Raw genomic sequence first — 22,348 nt, 5'->3', positions numbered from 1 at the left:
TTTTTATTCACTGCTTCTAGTATTTATGTATAGCTAGGCCAACCTGATTCTGGTGCTGCTAAACACCAGGCAAGTCCAATGTAATAAAACTCTTCTGGAGTTCACCACACTTCATTCACCGAATGCTCGATGTCTTAAAATGAATTTCTACAGAAGAGTTTATGTTGGGTCATTTGTCCATTTTTGTCAATGAATATATGAATAATGTTTCTTTAATAGTTGTGATAATTTGTCTGGTCACATAATAAAAACATGAAGATGAATATTAAGGAGAAAAAGACACGTTCTCGAGCAGGTCATTTTCATTGTTTCTGTGTTTTATTGAGGATTAGCTTGATGCTGAAACCTCTCATATGTGACATGCTCAGTTGGTAGCGATGGTCTGGTTGATCCAGGCACGCAGCTTGCTGACACGGGCATAGACTCCAGGAGTGGAGGTAGAGCAAGTTGAGGTTCCCCAGGACACAATACCAACCAGAGTCCAGGCTCCAGATTTCTCACAGACCAGAGGACCACCAGAGTCACCCTGAGAAATAACACATGGATTTTTAACACAATATAAGAAGCTCAGGATCAGTGCTTCTGTAATTGATGGAGGTCCCACTCACCATGCAGGAGGAGACTCCGGAGGCTCCAGCGCAGATCATCATATCAGTGATTTTGCTGCCCCAGTAAGACTGGCACTCAGTGTTGGTCAGCAGGGGCAGGGCAGCCTGCTGCAGACGGGGTGGTGTGTTGCCAGCTGCAACACACACACAAACACATCAGACATTAGAGACTTTTTTATCATGCTCTATCATTCCTCGTGTTTTAGCACAACTGTTAAAGCTCCACCTGGTGGTCTCATTACAGTCCAAACCCACGTATATGTCTATCTAATAATTGTTTAACCGATCAGTGTCTACGAGGACATAATAACAAAGAATAACAGGTTTCAGCACAGCCTGCTTCAAAAAAGTGGGTGAGCTCTTACCGTTGTAGCGGGTCAGACCCCAGCCAGTGGTCACACACTTCATGCCTCCGGGGAAGTTGTCGGAAGTCTCGGCCACACAAACTGGGGAAACACGTGTGCCCAGTTGGGCAGGGGTGGCCAGCTTGATGAGTGTGATGTCGTTGTTGAAGGTGTGACTGTTGTAGTTGGGGTGCCTGAACACCTGTTGGGAAGTGACATCGTTATGAGCGGCCAACAAACCCTGACATGTAGCTATGCGATGAAAGCTGATGCAGTGTTTCACCCACCTTGCCGGGAGCCAGGGTCTGGATGTTCTCGGCACTGGAGGAACGGTCGTGCTCTCCGAGGATCACGCGGTCGGAGGTCCTGCACAGAAAAGAACAGAAGCATGTGGGCATTTCTGAGATCACCACATTACCTGAAAACTGTTTTTATTTAGTTTTATTCTACCCCAGATACACAGCAATGCCCTCTAAACAAGGATTCTCCTCATCAAACACGACTCTATGTCTTAATTGGAGTTTTCATTCTTCAAAACCAGCTTAAAGTTACCTGATGGTGCAGTGAGCAGCTGTCACCACCCAGTTCTCATTGATGAGAGAACCACCACAGAAATGGAAGCCGGTGTAGTCCTGTTACAGCAAAATGAACATCAACGGTTAGACATTTCCATCTGATTGTGTGGTGAGCTGTGACAGCGTGTGTGTGTCTTTGTTTCTTCATTTACCTGGAGGGACACCTGCCAGGGCCAGGAGTGAGGCACTGCCTCCTCACCGTTCACAATGCGGGCGTAACCGGTGATGACAGGACGGATGGCGGGAACTCCGCACCCTGGTGACATCAGAACATCAGAATTATGCCATTAACAAAAATAAAATTCATGTAACAGTCACATTGGCACTAACTGTAAAATTAAGCAAATGTTTCTCTCTAATGCTGATCTGCTTAAAACATAATGACACATATACGCCACACAGATCTCTCAGCTGGACCAGATTGTTTAATCTACAATCTGAGAGCTACTTTTGCCACAGTTAAAGTTTTATTGTATTTTCATATCATGTTGCATTATGTGATTAAACTGATATAACGCTTTGATTTCCCCATTCTTGAACATTTTTTTATACCGTCTTCTACTTTTTCTTTATTCGCATGTAATTCTTAACGTAAGTCAATAAACGAGTCATTAAAATGGAAAAAAAGGAGAATAAATTACAATATATCCGTCACTGCTTTGAAAAAAGACAACTTACAACATGCTTCACCCAATGAGCTATAACCTTAAAGAGTTTGTCTCACCGTAGGCGGTGCCAATGAAGGCGAGGCAGGAGAGGATCCACAGGAAGGCCATGGCTAGATCATGTCAGGGCAACCTATTGGAGGAGCTTTTATACAGCAGGAGTGTGATGTGATTGGATGGAACCAGGGTGGTTACATCTTATCTGGACAGTGGGAGTTTTAACAGGTGATGCTGACAAAGAGCTAAGTTTGATTTTCCAGTGTGAGGGACCATGACATTTACATGTGCAGCTGATTCACTGTAAAGGAGTGAAAGAACTCCTTAACTGAGGCTAAAAATAAAGATTTACATCACCATTGACTAATCTTTTATATATATATATATATATATATATATATATATATATATGATGTAACTGACAGTGTGCTTAATGAAAACATCTATTGTGTGTTATTGCTAAGAAAGAAAGGGAGATGTATTTAAATATTTTACTGAACAATATTTAATTTGTTTTTTTCTCCAAGGTTTAGACTTTGAAAAAATCCTTCATTCAGAGTGGAAATTTCAACAGATGTTACCCACTTCAGTTATACATAAGAATAATAATCTGTTGGTTCTTATCTGAGGGAGAAAAAAAAAAAACACTTGGTGCTGAAATTTATGACTACAAACTTAGATTTATGTACTGAAAAAAAGAGAAATTCATAAACCAGCAGGTTAGTTTAAATTATGTATTTAATGTGGGATCAGATCACATCTAACCAGTGAATCAATGTTATCAAACTTATTCCAACAAGCTCCAAATCCAAAACTTGTTTGGTAGAAAATTTCACACATGTTAGTTGTCTTTGTATTCAGTAAAGAAGGTTTTTGAATGCAGAGAATGAATAAAAAATGTAAATTTTTGGCGTTCCCCCTCTTTCAGGTAAACTGAAGCCTGTGTCTGTTTCCTCCTTTCAGAGGCTCTTGTTGGAGAAACTGAGGATTGTGGGAGTTGTGGTGCAGGTTTTTCTTCTTCTTTTGTCTGCCAGCAGCAGGATGTTTGGCACTGTGCTGCTCTGCTGTTGGTCCTTCGGTCTGCTGCCGCTCGCCTCCTCGCTGGTTCATGGAAACTTACCGCTCGATGAAGGTCCTGTCGCTGGACGTCGCACTGAAACCTCCTTCCTATCTGAAATCGGTCAGTAACATCTCTTCGTTCAGAGAGCTCCAACCACTGTCTCTCCAACACACCAGAGTTGGAAGGATTAACTTGTTTAACAGTGGAAGCAGGAATATTTTCAGATAGAAAAAGACCTCTGAACATGTAGTTTTCTGTTTTGTCCCTATTTTTTTTTTTACATCACATCTAGTAAGCCCAATCGTTTACATTTGACTGCAGTTATTTTGAAGTATTTTGAAATTGATTTTTCACATACAGCAGATTAAACGCAATGGAGTGATTACGGTAAGCAAAAAAATGCAAAATACATTCTGCTGTGTTTTCTGATTTGCAGAAAGAAGTCAAGTACCTGACCGCATGCACGAGCCTGCCCTCCTCCCTGTGGACTCTGTAGAAGATCATTTTTTGATGGATACAGGCTCCTATGATGAGGTGCAGCATTTAAACCAGCAGTTTACTCTTTACCTCGTGACTCCCTGTTAACAGGTTTACCTTAACAAAGTGAATTCATCTGCTTGCTGCGTTTATGTTTGCAGGACACGTCTGCAGCCTTACAGCTGCAGGGTCGGGCCACGCGTTCACCTCGTCGCTGCATCCCTCACCAGCAGTCCTGTTTGGGCTACCCACTTCCCTGTTGTGATCCCTGTGACACCTGCTACTGCCGCTTCTTCAACGCCATCTGCTACTGCCGCCGAGTTGGCCACGTGTGCCCCCCAAGACGCACCTGATAACAAGCTGCTGTGATGAGGAGCGAAGGCAGAAACTCATACAGCAAATATGATCTGTGATCTTTTTGTTTTGTGTTGGATTAAATGTGCTGTAATAAATAACTGATGAGGACAGTGTGTGTAATCATATCAGTGTAACCTGAAGATGTGAAAACACATCTCTATATGTCTATATATATATATATATATATATATATATATAATATATGTGTGTGTGTAGATGTATATGAATTACTGAATGAAGAAAGACAAAGAAATCTATGTGTGGATTGTGCTTTAATCTTGTAAGGAAGTCAAAAAGTGATGCCCACAATCATAACTCTTAACTATATCTCATTCATATTAACGTGTGTTTCTTTATCAATTAAGGAGCATAAAATATTTGGTTTTTTACCATAAAAAATAGTTTTTATTCACTGCTTCTAGTATTTATGTATAGCTAGGCCAACCTGATTCTGGTGCTGCTAAACACCAGGCAAGTCCAATGTAATAAAACTCTTCTGGAGTTCACCACACTTCATTCACCGAATGCTCGATGTCTTAAAATGAATTTCTACAGAAGAGTTTATGTTGGGTCATTTGTCCATTTTTGTCAATGAATATATGAATAATGTTTCTTTAATAGTTGTGATAATTTGTCTGGTCACATAATAAAAACATGAAGATGAATATTAAGGAGAAAAAGACACGTTCTCGAGCAGGTCATTTTCATTGTTTCTGTGTTTTATTGAGGATTAGCTTGATGCTGAAACCTCTCATATGTGACATGCTCAGTTGGTAGCGATGGTCTGGTTGATCCAGGCACGCAGCTTGCTGACACGGGCATAGACTCCCGGAGTGGAGGTAGAGCAAGTTGAGGCTCCCCAGGACACAATACCAACCAGAGTCCAGGCTCCAGATTTCTCACAGACCAGAGGACCACCAGAGTCACCCTGAGAAATAACACATGGATTTTTAACACAATATAAGAAGCTCAGGATCAGTGCTTCTGTAATTGATGGAGGTCCCACTCACCATGCAGGAGGAGACTCCGGAGGCTCCAGCGCAGATCATCATATCAGTGATTTTGCTGCCCCAGTAAGACTGGCACTCAGTGTTGGTCAGCAGGGGCAGGGCAGCCTGCTGCAGACGGGGTGGTGTGTTGCCAGCTGCAACACACACACAAACACATCAGACATTAGAGACTTTTTTATCATGCTCTATCATTCCTCGTGTTTTAGCACAACTGTTAAAGCTCCACCTGGTGGTCTCATTACAGTCCAAACCCACGTATATGTCTATCTAATAATTGTTTAACCGATCAGTGTCTACGAGGACATAATAACAAAGAATAACAGGTTTCAGCACAGCCTGCTTCAAAAAAGTGGGTGAGCTCTTACCGTTGTAGCGGGTCAGACCCCAGCCAGTGGTCACACACTTCATGCCTCCGGGGAAGTTGTCGGAAGTCTCGGCCACACAAACTGGGGAAACACGTGTGCCCAGTTGGGCAGGGGTGGCCAGCTTGATGAGTGTGATGTCGTTGTTGAAGGTGTAACTGTTGTAGTTGGGGTGCCTGAACACCTGTTGGGAAGTGACATCGTTATGAGCGGCCAACAAACCCTGACATGTAGCTATGCGATGAAAGCTGATGCAGTGTTTCACCCACCTTGCTGGGAGCCAGGGTCTGGATGTTCTCGGCACTGGAGGAACGGTCGTGCTCTCCGAGGATCACGCGGTCGGAGGTCCTGCACAGACAAGAACAGAAGCATGTGGGCATTTCTGAGATCACCACATTACCTGAAAACTGTTTTTATTTAGTTTTATTCTACCCCAGATACACAGCAATGCCCTCTAAACAAGGATTCTCCTCATCAAACACGACTCTATGTCTTAATTGGAGTTTTCATTCTTCAAAACCAGCTTAAAGTTACCTGATGGTGCAGTGAGCAGCTGTCACCACCCAGTTCTCATTGATGAGAGAACCACCACAGAAATGGAAGCCGGTGTAGTCCTGTTACAGCAAAATGAACATCAACGGTTAGACATTTCCATCTGATTGTGTGGTGAGCTGTGACAGCGTGTGTGTGTCTTTGTTTCTTCATTTACCTGGAGGGACACCTGCCAGGGCCAGGAGTGAGGCACTGCCTCCTCACCGTTCACAATGCGGGCGTAACCGGTGATGACAGGACGGATGGCGGGAACTCCGCACCCTGTTGATAGTTCTACTATGTCAAATTTTAGACCTATCTCCAAGCTTCCCTTTTTAAGCAAGATCTTGGAGAGGATTGTACATACCCAACTGTTGGATTATTTGAACGATTCGCAACTTTCTGAAATCTTCCAATCTGGTTTTAAGCCCTTTCACAGTACGGAGACAGCTCTTGTTAAAGTTATGAATGACATTCTTGTTGCTACTGATCGTGGTAAATATGCTGTGCTTGTGTTATTGGACATGACAGCTGCATTTGACACAGTGGACCACGACCTGCTGATCTCCCGCTTACACCACTGTGTGGGAATTTCTGATTTGGCATTGTCATGGATAAAATCATATCTTTCCGAAAGGAGTTTTTGTGTCAAGCTGGGACTGGCCGCTTCCTCTGTGGCCCCTCTGCTTTGGGGTGTGCCCCAGGGATCTATCCTTGGGCCATTATTTTTCTCGCTGTATTTACTCCCCCTTGGTGCGATTTTTCATAAACACGGAGTGTCATTTCATTTGTATGCCGATGACTGTCAGCTTTACTTACCTTTTAGTCATTTGGATACCTCCCCATGTCAACCACTGCTTGACTGTCTTAGCGATATTAAATTATGGATGGCAAATAATTTTTTGAATTTTAATGGTCGCAAAACGGAAGTAATTTTATATGGCCCGCATCGTTCTACTGATACCCCAGATGTTGATTTTGGTGATTTGACCTCTCATCTGAAAAGTTCAATCACTAATCTTGGTGTTAAACTTGATTCTGCGCTTACTTTTGAAGGTCATGTAAATGGGGTGGTAAAATCAGCTTTTTATCACCTCAGACGCCTGTCGAAGGTTAAGCCTTTCCTTTCCAAACCCAATTTGGAAACTCTTATTCATGCTTTTATCACCTCACGTCTGGACTATTGTAATTCCCTTTTAATAGGGGTCGGGTCGGGCACCTTGTCACGCCTGCAGTTAGTGCAAAATGCGGCGGCGCGATTTTTAACCGGTAGTAGGAAATTCGATCACATCACTCCGGTTCTGGCTTCCTTGCATTGGCTTCCCATTGAATTTAGGGTTCGTTTTAAAGTCCTTTTATTGGTTTTTAAATCTTTAAATGGTCTGGCTCCTGTCTACTTATCTGATTTGCTGAAGCCACATGTTCCTCCTCGCTCGCTCCGTTCAGCTGAGCAGCTGCTGCTGTCGGTCCCTAAGTCGCGGCTGAAATGCAGAGGAGACCGTGCCTTTTCAATTGCGGCTCCGATGCTCTGGAATAACCTTCCCCTCCAAATTAGACAAGCGTCATCAGTGCAGGTCTTTAAGTCCAGATTGAAAACCTATTTTTATTCCCTGGCTTTTAACTCTGTAGGAAACTGACACCTTCTTATTTATTTTATTGTATGTAATGATTTTATGGTATTTTTAATTTGGTAGTTGTTTTGATCTGTGTTGTTCAGCACTTTGGTCTGCCTGGTGTGTTCTTAAAGTGCTATACAAATAAACGATGATGATGATGATGATGATGATGGTGACATCAGAACATCAGAATTATGCCATTAACAAAAATAAAATTCATGTAACAGTCACATTGGCACTAACTGTAAAATTAAGCAAATGTTTCTCTCTAATGCTGATCTGCTTAAAACATAATGACACATATACGCCACACAGATCTCTCAGCTGGACCAGATTGTTTAATCTACAATCTGAGAGCTACTTTTGCCACAGTTAAAGTTTTATTGTATTTTCATATCATGTTGCATTATGTGATTAAACTGATATAACGCTTTGATTTCCCCATTCTTGAACATTTTTTTATACCGTCTTCTACTTTTTCTTTATTCGCATGTAATTCTTAACGTAAGTCAATAAACGAGTCATTAAAATGGAAAAAAAGGAGAATAAATTACAATATATCCGTCACTGCTTTGAAAAAAGACAACTTACAACATGCTTCACCCAATGAGCTATAACCTTAAAGAGTTTGTCTCACCGTAGGCGGTGCCAATGAAGGCGAGGCAGGAGAGGATCCACAGGAAGGCCATGGCTAGATCATGTCAGGGCAACCTATTGGAGGAGCTTTTATACAGCAGGAGTGTGATGTGATTGGATGGAACCAGGGTGGTTACATCTTATCTGGACAGTGGGAGTTTTAACAGGTGATGCTGACAAAGAGCTAAGTTTGATTTTCCAGTGTGAGGGACCATGACATTTACATGTGCAGCTGATTCACTGTAAAGGAGTGAAAGAACTCCTTAACTGAGGCTAAAAATAAAGATTTACATCACCATTGACTAATCTTTTATATGTATATATATATATATATATGATGTAACTGACAGTGTGCTTAATGAAAACATCTATTGTGTGTTATTGCTAAGAAAGAAAGGGAGATGTATTTAAATATTTTACTGAACAATATTTAATTTGTTTTTTTCTCCAAGGTTTAGACTTTGAAAAAATCCTTCTTCATTCAGAGTGGAAATTTCAACAGATGTTACCCACTTCAGTTATACATAAGAATAATAATCTGTTGGTTCTTATCTGAGGGAGAAAAAAAATAAAACACTTGGTGCTGAAATTTATGACTACAAACTTAGATTTATGTACTGAAAAAAAGAGAAATTCATAAACCAGCAGGTTAGTTTAAATTATGTATTTAATGTGGGATCAGATCACATCTAACCAATGAATCAATGTTATCAAACTTATTCCAACAAGCTCCAAATCCAAAACTTGTTTGGTAGAAAATTTCACACATGTTAGTTGTCTTTGTATTCAGTAAAGAAGGTTTTTGAATGCAGAGAATGAATAAAAAATGTGAAGTTTTGGCGTTCCCCCTCTTTCAGGTAAACTGAAGCCTGTGTCTGTTTCCTCCTTTCAGAGGCTCTTGTTGGAGAAACTGAGGATTGTGGGAGTTGTGGTGCAGGTTTTTCTTCTTCTTTTGTCTGCCAGCAGCAGGATGTTTGGCACTGTGCTGCTCTGCTGTTGGTCCTTCGGTCTGCTGCCGCTCGCCTCCTCGCTGGTTCATGGAAACTTACCGCTCGATGAAGGTCCTGTCGCTGGACGTCGCACTGAAACCTCCTTCCTATCTGAAATCGGTCAGTAACATCTCTTCGTTCAGAGAGCTCCAACCACTGTCTCTCCAACACACCTTGGTTGGAAGGATTAATTCGTTTAACAGTGGAAGCAGGAATATTTTCAGATAGAAAAAGACCTCTGAACATGTAGTTTTCTGTTTTGTCCCTATTTTTTTTTTTACATCACATCTAGTAAGCCCAATCGTTTACATTTGACTGCAGTTATTTTGAAGTATTTTGAAATTGATTTTTCACATACAGCAGATTAAACGCAATGGAGTGATTACGGTAAGCAAAAAAATGCAAAATACATTCTGCTGTGTTTTCTGATTTGCAGAAAGAAGTCAAGTACCTGACCGCATGCACGAGCCTGCCCTCCTCCCTGTGGACTCTGTAGAAGATCATTTTTTGATGGATACAGGCTCCTAAGATGAGGTGCAGCATTTAAACCAGCAGTTTACTCTTTACCTCGTGACTCCCTGTTAACAGGTTTACCTTAACAAAGTGAATTCATCTGCTTGCTGCGTTTATGTTTGCAGGACACGTCTGCAGCCTTACAGCTGCAGGGTCGGGCCATGCGTTCACCTCGTCGCTGCATCCCTCACCAGCAGTCCTGTTTGGGCTACCCACTTCCCTGTTGTGATCCCTGTGACACCTGCTACTGCCGCTTCTTCAACGCCATCTGCTACTGCCGCCGAGTTGGCCACGTGTGCCCCCCAAGACGCACCTGATAACAAGCTGCTGTGATGAGGAGCGAAGGCAGAAACTCATACAGCAAATATGATCTGTGATCTTTTTGTTTTGTGTTGGATTAAATGTGCTGTAATAAATAACTGATGAGGACAGTGTGTGTAATCATATCAGTGTAACCTGAAGATGTGAAAACACATCTCTATATGTCTATATATATATATATATATATATATATATATATATATATATATATATATATATATATATATATATATATATATATATATATAATATATGTGTGTGTGTGTAGATGTATATGAATTACTGAATGAAGAAAGACAAAGAAATCTATGTGTGGATTGTGCTTTAATCTTGTAAGGAAGTCAAAAAGTGATGCCCACAATCATAACTCTTAACTATATCTCATTCATATTAACGTGTGTTTCTTTATCAATTAAGGAGCATAAAATATTTGGTTTTTTACCATAAAAAATAGTTTTTATTCACTGCTTCTAGTATTTATTTATAGCTAGGCCAACCTGATTCTGGTGCTGCTAAACACCAGGCAAGTCCAATGTAATAAAACTCTTCTGGAGTTCACCACACTTCATTCACCGAATGCTCGATGTCTTAAAATGAATTTCTACAGAAGAGTTTATGTTGGGTCATTTGTCCATTTTTGTCAATGAATATATGAATAATGTTTCTTTAATAGTTGTGATAATTTGTCTGGTCACATAATAAAAACATGAAGATGAATATTAAGGAGAAAAAGACACGTTCTCGAGCAGGTCATTTTCATTGTTTCTGTGTTTTATTGAGGATTAGCTTGATGCTGAAACCTCTCATATGTGACATGCTCAGTTGGTAGCGATGGTCTGGTTGATCCAGGCACGCAGCTTGCTGACACGGGCATAGACTCCCGGAGTGGAGGTAGAGCAAGTTGAGGCTCCCCAGGACACAATACCAACCAGAGTCCAGGCTCCAGATTTCTCACAGACCAGAGGACCACCAGAGTCACCCTGAGAAATAACACATGGATTTTTAACACAATATAAGAAGCTCAGGATCAGTGCTTCTGTAATTGATGGAGGTCCCACTCACCATGCAGGAGGAGACTCCGGAGGCTCCAGCGCAGATCATCATATCAGTGATTTTGCTGCCCCAGTAAGACTGGCACTCAGTGTTGGTCAGCAGGGGCAGGGCAGCCTGCTGCAGACGGGGTGGTGTGTTGCCAGCTGCAACACACACACAAACACATCAGACATTAGAGACTTTTTTATCATGCTCTATCATTCCTCGTGTTTTAGCACAACTGTTAAAGCTCCACCTGGTGGTCTCATTACAGTCCAAACCCACGTATATGTCTATCTAATAATTGTTTAACCGATCAGTGTCTACGAGGACATAATAACAAAGAATAACAGGTTTCAGCACAGCCTGCTTCAAAAAAGTGGGTGAGCTCTTACCGTTGTAGCGGGTCAGACCCCAGCCAGTGGTCACACACTTCATGCCTCCGGGGAAGTTGTCGGAAGTCTCGGCCACACAAACTGGGGAAACACGTGTGCCCAGTTGGGCAGGGGTGGCCAGCTTGATGAGTGTGATGTCGTTGTTGAAGGTGTAACTGTTGTAGTTGGGGTGCCTGAACACCTGTTGGGAAGTGACATCGTTATGAGCGGCCAACAAACCCTGACATGTAGCTATGCGATGAAAGCTGATGCAGTGTTTCACCCACCTTGCTGGGAGCCAGGGTCTGGATGTTCTCGGCACTGGAGGAACGGTCGTGCTCTCCGAGGATCACGCGGTCGGAGGTCCTGCACAGACAAGAACAGAAGCATGTGGGCATTTCTGAGATCACCACATTACCTGAAAACTGTTTTTATTTAGTTTTATTCTACCCCAGATACACAGCAATGCCCTCTAAACAAGGATTCTCCTCATCAAACACGACTCTATGTCTTAATTGGAGTTTTCATTCTTCAAAACCAGCTTAAAGTTACCTGATGGTGCAGTGAGCAGCTGTCACCACCCAGTTCTCATTGATGAGAGAACCACCACAGAAATGGAAGCCGGTGTAGTCCTGTTACAGCAAAATGAACATCAACGGTTAGACATTTCCATCTGATTGTGTGGTGAGCTGTGACAGCGTGTGTGTGTCTTTGTTTCTTCATTTACCTGGAGGGACACCTGCCAGGGCCAGGAGTGAGGCACTGCCTCCTCACCGTTCACAATGCGGGCGTAACCGGTGATGACAGGACGGATGGCGGGAACTCCGCACCCTGTTGATAGTTCTACTATGTCAAATTTTAGACCTATCTCCAAGCTTCCCTTTTTAAGCAAGATCTTGGAGAGGATTGTACATACCCAACTGTTGGATTATTTGAACGATTCGCAACTTTCTGAAATCTTCCAATCTGGTTTTAAGCCCTTTCACAGTACGGAGACAGCTCTTGTTAAAGTTATGAATGACATTCTTGTTGCTACTGATCGTGGTAAATATGCTGTGCTTGTGTTATTGGACATGACAGCTGCATTTGACACAGTGGACCACGACCTGCTGATCTCCCGCTTACACCACTGTGTGGGAATTTCTGATTTGGCATTGTCATGGATAAAATCATATCTTTCCGAAAGGAGTTTTTGTGTCAAGCTGGGACTGGCCGCTTCCTCTGTGGCCCCTCTGCTTTGGGGTGTGCCCCAGGGATCTATCCTTGGGCCATTATTTTTCTCGCTGTATTTACTCCCCCTTGGTGCGATTTTTCATAAACACGGAGTGTCATTTCATTTGTATGCCGATGACTGTCAGCTTTACTTACCTTTTAGTCATTTGGATACCTCCCCATGTCAACCACTGCTTGACTGTCTTAGCGATATTAAATTATGGATGGCAAATAATTTTTTGAATTTTAATGGTCGCAAAACGGAAGTAATTTTATATGGCCCGCATCGTTCTACTGATACCCCAGATGTTGATTTTGGTGATTTGACCTCTCATCTGAAAAGTTCAATCACTAATCTTGGTGTTAAACTTGATTCTGCGCTTACTTTTGAAGGTCATGTAAATGGGGTGGTAAAATCAGCTTTTTATCACCTCAGACGCCTGTCGAAGGTTAAGCCTTTCCTTTCCAAACCCAATTTGGAAACTCTTATTCATGCTTTTATCACCTCACGTCTGGACTATTGTAATTCCCTTTTAATAGGGGTCGGGTCGGGCACCTTGTCACGCCTGCAGTTAGTGCAAAATGCGGCGGCGCGATTTTTAACCGGTAGTAGGAAATTCGATCACATCACTCCGGTTCTGGCTTCCTTGCATTGGCTTCCCATTGAATTTAGGGTTCGTTTTAAAGTCCTTTTATTGGTTTTTAAATCTTTAAATGGTCTGGCTCCTGTCTACTTATCTGATTTGCTGAAGCCACATGTTCCTCCTCGCTCGCTCCGTTCAGCTGAGCAGCTGCTGCTGTCGGTCCCTAAGTCGCGGCTGAAATGCAGAGGAGACCGTGCCTTTTCAATTGCGGCTCCGATGCTCTGGAATAACCTTCCCCTCCAAATTAGACAAGCGTCATCAGTGCAGGTCTTTAAGTCCAGATTGAAAACCTATTTTTATTCCCTGGCTTTTAACTCTGTAGGAAACTGACACCTTCTTATTTATTTTATTGTATGTAATGATTTTATGGTATTTTTAATTTGGTAGTTGTTTTGATCTGTGTTGTTCAGCACTTTGGTCTGCCTGGTGTGTTCTTAAAGTGCTATACAAATAAACGATGATGATGATGATGATGATGATGGTGACATCAGAACATCAGAATTATGCCATTAACAAAAATAAAATTCATGTAACAGTCACATTGGCACTAACTGTAAAATTAAGCAAATGTTTCTCTCTAATGCTGATCTGCTTAAAACATAATGACACATATACGCCACACAGATCTCTCAGCTGGACCAGATTGTTTAATCTACAATCTGAGAGCTACTTTTGCCACAGTTAAAGTTTTATTGTATTTTCATATCATGTTGCATTATGTGATTAAACTGATATAACGCTTTGATTTCCCCATTCTTGAACATTTTTTTATACCGTCTTCTACTTTTTCTTTATTCGCATGTAATTCTTAACGTAAGTCAATAAACGAGTCATTAAAATGGAAAAAAAGGAGAATAAATTACAATATATCCGTCACTGCTTTGAAAAAAGACAACTTACAACATGCTTCACCCAATGAGCTATAACCTTAAAGAGTTTGTCTCACCGTAGGCGGTGCCAATGAAGGCGAGGCAGGAGAGGATCCACAGGAAGGCCATGGCTAGATCATGTCAGGGCAACCTATTGGAGGAGCTTTTATACAGCAGGAGTGTGATGTGATTGGATGGAACCAGGGTGGTTACATCTTATCTGGACAGTGGGAGTTTTAACAGGTGATGCTGACAAAGAGCTAAGTTTGATTTTCCAGTGTGAGGGACCATGACATTTACATGTGCAGCTGATTCACTGTAAAGGAGTGAAAGAACTCCTTAACTGAGGCTAAAAATAAAGATTTACATCACCATTGACTAATTTTATATATATATATATATATATATATATATATGATGTAACTGACAGTGTGCTTAATGAAAACATCTATTGTGTGTTATTGCTAAGAAAGAAAGGGAGATGTATTTAAATATTTTACTGAACAATATTTAATTTGTTTTTTTCTCCAAGGTTTTGACTTTGAAAAAATCCTTCATTCAGAGTGGAAATTTCAACAGATGTTACCCACTTCAGTTATACATAAGAATAATAATCTGTTGGTTCTTATCTGAGGGAGAAAAAAAATAAAACACTTGGTGCTGAAACTTATGACTACAAACTTCGATTTATGTACTGAAAAAAAGAGAAATTCATAAACCAGCAGGTTAGTTTAAATTATGTATTTAATGTGGGATCAGATCACATCTAACCAGTGAATCAATGTTATCAAACTTATTCCAACAAGCTCCAAATCCAAAACTTGTTTGGTAGAAAATTTCACACATGTTAGTTGTCTTTGTATTCAGTAAAGAAGGTTTTTGAATGCAGAGAATGAATAAAAAATGTGAAGTTTTGGCGTTCCCCCTCTTTCAGGTAAACTGAAGCCTGTGTCTGTTTCCTCCTTTCAGAGGCTCTTGTTGGAGAAACTGAGGATTGTGGGAGTTGTGGTGCAGGTTTTTCTTCTTCTTTTGTCTGCCAGCAGCAGGATGTTTGGCACTGTGCTGCTCTGCTGTTGGTCCTTCGGTCTGCTGCCGCTCGCCTCCTCGCTGGTTCATGGAAACTTACCGCTCGATGAAGGTCCTGTCGCTGGACGTCGCACTGAAACCTCCTTCCTATCTGAAATCGGTCAGTAACATCTCTTCGTTCAGAGAGCTCCAACCACTGTCTCTCCAACACACCAGAGTTGGAAGGATTAACTTGTTTAACAGTGGAAGCAGGAATATTTTCAGATAGAAAAAGACCTCTGAACATGTAGTTTTCTGTTTTGTCCCTATTTTTTTTTTTACATCACATCTAGTAAGCCCAATCGTTTACATTTGACTGCAGTTATTTTGAAGTATTTTGAAATTGATTTTTCACATACAGCAGATTAAACGCAATGGAGTGATTACGGTAAGCAAAAAAATGCAAAATACATTCTGCTGTGTTTTCTGATTTGCAGAAAGAAGTCAAGTACCTGACCGCATGCACGAGCCTGCCCTCCTCCCTGTGGACTCTGTAGAAGATCATTTTTTGATGGATACAGGCTCCTATGATGAGGTGCAGCATTTAAACCAGCAGTTTACTCTTTACCTCGTGACTCCCTGTTAACAGGTTTACCTTAACAAAGTGAATTCATCTGCTTGCTGCGTTTATGTTTGCAGGACACGTCTGCAGCCTTACAGCTGCAGGGTCGGGCCATGCGTTCACCTCGTCGCTGCATCCCTCACCAGCAGTCCTGTTTGGGCTACCCACTTCCCTGTTGTGATCCCTGTGACACCTGCTACTGCCGCTTCTTCAACGCCATCTGCTACTGCCGCCGAGTTGGCCACGTGTGCCCCCCAAGACGCACCTGATAACAAGCTGCTGTGATGAGGAGCGAAGGCAGAAACTCATACAGCAAATATGATCTGTGATCTTTTTGTTTTGTGTTGGATTAAATGTGCTGTAATAAATAACTGATGAGGACAGTGTGTGTAATCATATCAGTGTAACCTGAAGATGTGAAAACACATCTCTATATGTCTATATATATATATATATATACATATATATATATATAATATATATATATATATATATATATATATATATATATAATATATGTGTGTGTGTGTAGATGTATATGAATTACTGAATGAAGAAAGACAAAGAAATCTATGTGTGGATTGTGCTTTAATCTTGTAAGGAAGTCAAAAAGTGATGCCCACAATCACAACTCTTAACTATATCTCATTCATATTAACGTGTGTTTCTTTATCAATTAAGGAGCATAAAATATTTGGTTTTTTACCATAAAAAATAGTTTTTATTCACTGCTTCTAGTATTTATGTATAGCTAGGCCAACCTGATTCTGGTGCTGCTAAACACCAGGCAAGTCCAATGTAATAAAACTCTTCTGGAGTTCACCACACTTCATTCACCGAATGCTCGATGTCTTAAAATGAATTTCTACAGAAGAGTTTATGTTGGGTCATTTGTCCATTTTTGTCAATGAATATATGAATAATGTTTCTTTAATAGTTGTGATAATTTGTCTGGTCACATAATAAAAACATGAAGATGAATATTAAGGAGAAAAAGACACGTTCTCGAGCAGGTCATTTTCATTGTTTCTGTGTTTTATTGAGGATTAGCTTGATGCTGAAACCTCTCATATGTGACATGCTCAGTTGGTAGCGATGGTCTGGTTGATCCAGGCACGCAGCTTGCTGACACGGGCATAGACTCCAGGAGTGGAGGTAGAGCAAGTTGAGGTTCCCCAGGACACAATACCAACCAGAGTCCAGGCTCCAGATTTCTCACAGACCAGAGGACCACCAGAGTCACCCTGAGAAATAACACATGGATTTTTAACACAATATAAGAAGCTCAGGATCAGTGCTTCTGTAATTGATGGAGGTCCCACTCACCATGCAGGAGGAGACTCCGGAGGCTCCAGCGCAGATCATCAGATCAGTGATTTTGCTGCCCCAGTAAGACTGGCACTCAGTGTTGGTCAGCAGGGGCAGGGCAGCCTGCTGCAGACGGGGTGGTGTGTTGCCAGCTGCAACACACACACAAACACATCAGACATTAGAGACTTTTTTATCATGCTCTATCATTCCTCGTGTTTTAGCACAACTGTTAAAGCTCCACCTGGTGGTCTCATTACAGTCCAAACCCACGTATATGTCTATCTAATAATTGTTTAACCGATCAGTGTCTACGAGGACATAATAACAAAGAATAACAGGTTTCAGCACAGCCTGCTTCAAAAAAGTGGGTGAGCTCTTACCGTTGTAGCGGGTCAGACCCCAGCCAGTGGTCACACACTTCATGCCTCCGGGGAAGTTGTCGGAAGTCTCGGCCACACAAACTGGGGAAACACGTGTGCCCAGTTGGGCAGGGGTGGCCAGCTTGATGAGTGTGATGTCGTTGTTGAAGGTGTAACTGTTGTAGTTGGGGTGCCTGAACACCTGTTGGGAAGTGACATCGTTATGAGCGGCCAACAAACCCTGACATGTAGCTATGCGATGAAAGCTGATGCAGTGTTTCACCCACCTTGCTGGGAGCCAGGGTCTGGATGTTCTCGGCACTGGAGGAACGGTCGTGCTCTCCGAGGATCACGCGGTCGGAGGTCCTGCACAGACAAGAACAGAAGCATGTGGGCATTTCTGAGATCACCACATTACCTGAAAACTGTTTTTATTTAGTTTTATTCTACCCCAGATACACAGCAATGCCCTCTAAACAAGGATTCTCCTCATCAAACACGACTCTATGTCTTAATTGGAGTTTTCATTCTTCAAAACCAGCTTAAAGTTACCTGATGGTGCAGTGAGCAGCTGTCACCACCCAGTTCTCATTGATGAGAGAACCACCACAGAAATGGAAGCCGGTGTAGTCCTGTTACAGCAAAATGAACATCAACGGTTAGACATTTCCATCTGATTGTGTGGTGAGCTGTGACAGCGTGTGTGTGTCTTTGTTTCTTCATTTACCTGGAGGGACACCTGCCAGGGCCAGGAGTGAGGCACTGCCTCCTCACCGTTCACAATGCGGGCGTAACCGGTGATGACAGGACGGATGGCGGGAACTCCGCACCCTGTTGATAGTTCTACTATGTCAAATTTTAGACCTATCTCCAAGCTTCCCTTTTTAAGCAAGATCTTGGAGAGGATTGTACATACCCAACTGTTGGATTATTTGAACGATTCGCAACTTTCTGAAATCTTCCAATCTGGTTTTAAGCCCTTTCACAGTACGGAGACAGCTCTTGTTAAAGTTATGAATGACATTCTTGTTGCTACTGATCGTGGTAAATATGCTGTGCTTGTGTTATTGGACATGACAGCTGCATTTGACACAGTGGACCACGACCTGCTGATCTCCCGCTTACACCACTGTGTGGGAATTTCTGATTTGGCATTGTCATGGATAAAATCATATCTTTCCGAAAGGAGTTTTTGTGTCAAGCTGGGACTGGCCGCTTCCTCTGTGGCCCCTCTGCTTTGGGGTGTGCCCCAGGGATCTATCCTTGGGCCATTATTTTTCTCGCTGTATTTACTCCCCCTTGGTGCGATTTTTCATAAACACGGAGTGTCATTTCATTTGTATGCCGATGACTGTCAGCTTTACTTACCTTTTAGTCATTTGGATACCTCCCCATGTCAACCACTGCTTGACTGTCTTAGCGATATTAAATTATGGATGGCAAATAATTTTTTGAATTTTAATGGTCGCAAAACGGAAGTAATTTTATATGGCCCGCATCGTTCTACTGATACCCCAGATGTTGATTTTGGTGATTTGACCTCTCATCTGAAAAGTTCAATCACTAATCTTGGTGTTAAACTTGATTCTGCGCTTACTTTTGAAGGTCATGTAAATGGGGTGGTAAAATCAGCTTTTTATCACCTCAGACGCCTGTCGAAGGTTAAGCCTTTCCTTTCCAAACCCAATTTGGAAACTCTTATTCATGCTTTTATCACCTCACGTCTGGACTATTGTAATTCCCTTTTAATAGGGGTCGGGTCGGGCACCTTGTCACGCCTGCAGTTAGTGCAAAATGCGGCGGCGCGATTTTTAACCGGTAGTAGGAAATTCGATCACATCACTCCGGTTCTGGCTTCCTTGCATTGGCTTCCCATTGAATTTAGGGTTCGTTTTAAAGTCCTTTTATTGGTTTTTAAATCTTTAAATGGTCTGGCTCCTGTCTACTTATCTGATTTGCTGAAGCCACATGTTCCTCCTCGCTCGCTCCGTTCAGCTGAGCAGCTGCTGCTGTCGGTCCCTAAGTCGCGGCTGAAATGCAGAGGAGACCGTGCCTTTTCAATTGCGGCTCCGATGCTCTGGAATAACCTTCCCCTCCAAATTAGACAAGCGTCATCAGTGCAGGTCTTTAAGTCCAGATTGAAAACCTATTTTTATTCCCTGGCTTTTAACTCTGTAGGAAACTGACACCTTCTTATTTATTTTATTGTATGTAATGATTTTATGGTATTTTTAATTTGGTAGTTGTTTTGATCTGTGTTGTTCAGCACTTTGGTCTGCCTGGTGTGTTCTTAAAGTGCTATACAAATAAACGATGATGATGATGATGATGATGATGGTGACATCAGAACATCAGAATTATGCCATTAACAAAAATAAAATTCATGTAACAGTCACATTGGCACTAACTGTAAAATTAAGCAAATGTTTCTCTCTAATGCTGATCTGCTTAAAACATAATGACACATATACGCCACACAGATCTCTCAGCTGGACCAGATTGTTTAATCTACAATCTGAGAGCTACTTTTGCCACAGTTAAAGTTTTATTGTATTTTCATATCATGTTGCATTATGTGATTAAACTGATATAACGCTTTGATTTCCCCATTCTTGAACATTTTTTTATACCGTCTTCTACTTTTTCTTTATTCGCATGTAATTCTTAACGTAAGTCAATAAACGAGTCATTAAAATGGAAAAAAAGGAGAATAAATTACAATATATCCGTCACTGCTTTGAAAAAAGACAACTTACAACATGCTTCACCCAATGAGCTATAACCTTAAAGAGTTTGTCTCACCGTAGGCGGTGCCAATGAAGGCGAGGCAGGAGAGGATCCACAGGAAGGCCATGGCTAGATCATGTCAGGGCAACCTATTGGAGGAGCTTTTATACAGCAGGAGTGTGATGTGATTGGATGGAACCAGGGTGGTTACATCTTATCTGGACAGTGGGAGTTTTAACAGGTGATGCTGACAAAGAGCTAAGTTTGATTTTCCAGTGTGAGGGACCATGACATTTACATGTGCAGCTGATTCACTGTAAAGGAGTGAAAGAACTCCTTAACTGAGGCTAAAAATAAAGATTTACATCACCATTGACTAATTTTATATATATATATATATATATATATATATATGATGTAACTGACAGTGTGCTTAATGAAAACATCTATTGTGTGTTATTGCTAAGAAAGAAAGGGAGATGTATTTAAATATTTTACTGAACAATATTTAATTTGTTTTTTTCTCCAAGGTTTTGACTTTGAAAAAATCCTTCATTCAGAGTGGAAATTTCAACAGATGTTACCCACTTCAGTTATACATAAGAATAATAATCTGTTGGTTCTTATCTGAGGGAGAAAAAAAATAAAACACTTGGTGCTGAAACTTATGACTACAAACTTCGATTTATGTACTGAAAAAAAGAGAAATTCATAAACCAGCAGGTTAGTTTAAATTATGTATTTAATGTGGGATCAGATCACATCTAACCAGTGAATCAATGTTATCAAACTTATTCCAACAAGCTCCAAATCCAAAACTTGTTTGGTAGAAAATTTCACACATGTTAGTTGTCTTTGTATTCAGTAAAGAAGGTTTTTGAATGCAGAGAATGAATAAAAAATGTGAAGTTTTGGCGTTCCCCCTCTTTCAGGTAAACTGAAGCCTGTGTCTGTTTCCTCCTTTCAGAGGCTCTTGTTGGAGAAACTGAGGATTGTGGGAGTTGTGGTGCAGGTTTTTCTTCTTCTTTTGTCTGCCAGCAGCAGGATGTTTGGCACTGTGCTGCTCTGCTGTTGGTCCTTCGGTCTGCTGCCGCTCGCCTCCTCGCTGGTTCATGGAAACTTACCGCTCGATGAAGGTCCTGTCGCTGGACGTCGCACTGAAACCTCCTTCCTATCTGAAATCGGTCAGTAACATCTCTTCGTTCAGAGAGCTCCAACCACTGTCTCTCCAACACACCAGAGTTGGAAGGATTAACTTGTTTAACAGTGGAAGCAGGAATATTTTCAGATAGAAAAAGACCTCTGAACATGTAGTTTTCTGTTTTGTCCCTATTTTTTTTTTTACATCACATCTAGTAAGCCCAATCGTTTACATTTGACTGCAGTTATTTTGAAGTATTTTGAAATTGATTTTTCACATACAGCAGATTAAACGCAATGGAGTGATTACGGTAAGCAAAAAAATGCAAAATACATTCTGCTGTGTTTTCTGATTTGCAGAAAGAAGTCAAGTACCTGACCGCATGCACGAGCCTGCCCTCCTCCCTGTGGACTCTGTAGAAGATCATTTTTTGATGGATACAGGCTCCTATGATGAGGTGCAGCATTTAAACCAGCAGTTTACTCTTTACCTCGTGACTCCCTGTTAACAGGTTTACCTTAACAAAGTGAATTCATCTGCTTGCTGCGTTTATGTTTGCAGGACACGTCTGCAGCCTTACAGCTGCAGGGTCGGGCCATGCGTTCACCTCGTCGCTGCATCCCTCACCAGCAGTCCTGTTTGGGCTACCCACTTCCCTGTTGTGATCCCTGTGACACCTGCTACTGCCGCTTCTTCAACGCCATCTGCTACTGCCGCCGAGTTGGCCACGTGTGCCCCCCAAGACGCACCTGATAACAAGCTGCTGTGATGAGGAGCGAAGGCAGAAACTCATACAGCAAATATGATCTGTGATCTTTTTGTTTTGTGTTGGATTAAATGTGCTGTAATAAATAACTGATGAGGACAGTGTGTGTAATCATATCAGTGTAACCTGAAGATGTGAAAACACATCTCTATATGTCTATATATATATATATATATATATATATATATATATATATATATATATATATATATATATATAATATAT

At 41.5% G+C, this 22,348-nt stretch overlaps 7 protein-coding genes and 1 pseudogene across 7 annotated transcripts; 4 read left to right on the top strand and 4 right to left on the bottom strand.

Moving 5' to 3' along the window:
• Nucleotides 1-296: 296 nt before the first annotated feature.
• LOC146393156 (chymotrypsinogen A-like) lies at nt 297-2,334 on the bottom strand. The gene is made up of 7 exons (XM_084927110.1): nt 2,252-2,334; nt 1,680-1,783; nt 1,505-1,584; nt 1,240-1,318; nt 974-1,154; nt 609-742; nt 297-526 (listed from the first exon to the last, which is right to left on the bottom strand). Exons 1-7 carry the CDS (start codon nt 2,301-2,303, stop codon nt 365-367), a joined length of 792 nt encoding a protein of 263 aa, XP_084783236.1. The 5' UTR covers nt 2,304-2,334; the 3' UTR covers nt 297-364.
• On the top strand, nt 2,304-4,225 carry LOC146393155 (agouti-related protein-like). Its single transcript, XM_084927126.1, has 4 exons — nt 2,304-2,417; nt 3,153-3,369; nt 3,686-3,783; nt 3,888-4,225. The coding sequence occupies exons 2-4, from the start codon at nt 3,231-3,233 to the stop codon at nt 4,077-4,079; spliced, it is 429 nt and encodes a 142-aa protein (XP_084783252.1). The 5' UTR covers nt 2,304-2,417; nt 3,153-3,230; the 3' UTR covers nt 4,080-4,225.
• Nucleotides 4,226-4,781: 556 nt separating this feature from the next.
• Nucleotides 4,782-8,291, bottom strand: LOC146393154 (chymotrypsinogen A-like). The gene is made up of 7 exons (XM_084925029.1): nt 8,240-8,291; nt 6,165-6,367; nt 5,990-6,069; nt 5,725-5,803; nt 5,459-5,639; nt 5,094-5,227; nt 4,782-5,011 (listed from the first exon to the last, which is right to left on the bottom strand). Exons 1-7 carry the CDS (start codon nt 8,289-8,291, stop codon nt 4,850-4,852), a joined length of 891 nt encoding a protein of 296 aa, XP_084781155.1. The 3' UTR covers nt 4,782-4,849.
• Nucleotides 7,785-10,201, top strand: LOC146393153 (agouti-related protein-like; annotated as a pseudogene).
• A 610-nt stretch (nt 10,202-10,811) lies between these two features.
• LOC146393152 (chymotrypsinogen A-like) lies at nt 10,812-14,321 on the bottom strand. Its single transcript, XM_084925016.1, has 7 exons — nt 14,270-14,321; nt 12,195-12,397; nt 12,020-12,099; nt 11,755-11,833; nt 11,489-11,669; nt 11,124-11,257; nt 10,812-11,041 (listed from the first exon to the last, which is right to left on the bottom strand). The coding sequence occupies exons 1-7, from the start codon at nt 14,319-14,321 to the stop codon at nt 10,880-10,882; spliced, it is 891 nt and encodes a 296-aa protein (XP_084781142.1). The 3' UTR covers nt 10,812-10,879.
• On the top strand, nt 13,821-16,234 carry LOC146393151 (agouti-related protein-like). Its single transcript, XM_084927095.1, has 4 exons — nt 13,821-14,435; nt 15,162-15,378; nt 15,695-15,792; nt 15,897-16,234. The coding sequence occupies exons 2-4, from the start codon at nt 15,240-15,242 to the stop codon at nt 16,086-16,088; spliced, it is 429 nt and encodes a 142-aa protein (XP_084783221.1). The 5' UTR covers nt 13,821-14,435; nt 15,162-15,239; the 3' UTR covers nt 16,089-16,234.
• A 599-nt stretch (nt 16,235-16,833) lies between these two features.
• On the bottom strand, nt 16,834-20,343 carry LOC146393150 (chymotrypsinogen A-like). Its single transcript, XM_084925005.1, has 7 exons — nt 20,292-20,343; nt 18,217-18,419; nt 18,042-18,121; nt 17,777-17,855; nt 17,511-17,691; nt 17,146-17,279; nt 16,834-17,063 (listed from the first exon to the last, which is right to left on the bottom strand). Exons 1-7 carry the CDS (start codon nt 20,341-20,343, stop codon nt 16,902-16,904), a joined length of 891 nt encoding a protein of 296 aa, XP_084781131.1. The 3' UTR covers nt 16,834-16,901.
• Nucleotides 19,843-22,256, top strand: LOC146393149 (agouti-related protein-like). Its single transcript, XM_084927086.1, has 4 exons — nt 19,843-20,457; nt 21,184-21,400; nt 21,717-21,814; nt 21,919-22,256. Exons 2-4 carry the CDS (start codon nt 21,262-21,264, stop codon nt 22,108-22,110), a joined length of 429 nt encoding a protein of 142 aa, XP_084783212.1. The 5' UTR covers nt 19,843-20,457; nt 21,184-21,261; the 3' UTR covers nt 22,111-22,256.
• Nucleotides 22,257-22,348: the final 92 nt, after the last annotated feature.

This window comes from Perissodus microlepis, chromosome 1, assembly GCF_051167445.1.
Source record: "Perissodus microlepis isolate ML-2025 ecotype Zambia chromosome 1, ASM5116744v1, whole genome shotgun sequence".
NCBI lineage: Eukaryota > Metazoa > Chordata > Actinopteri > Cichliformes > Cichlidae > Perissodus > Perissodus microlepis.
This window is presented reverse-complemented; position numbering and strand designations above follow the sequence as displayed.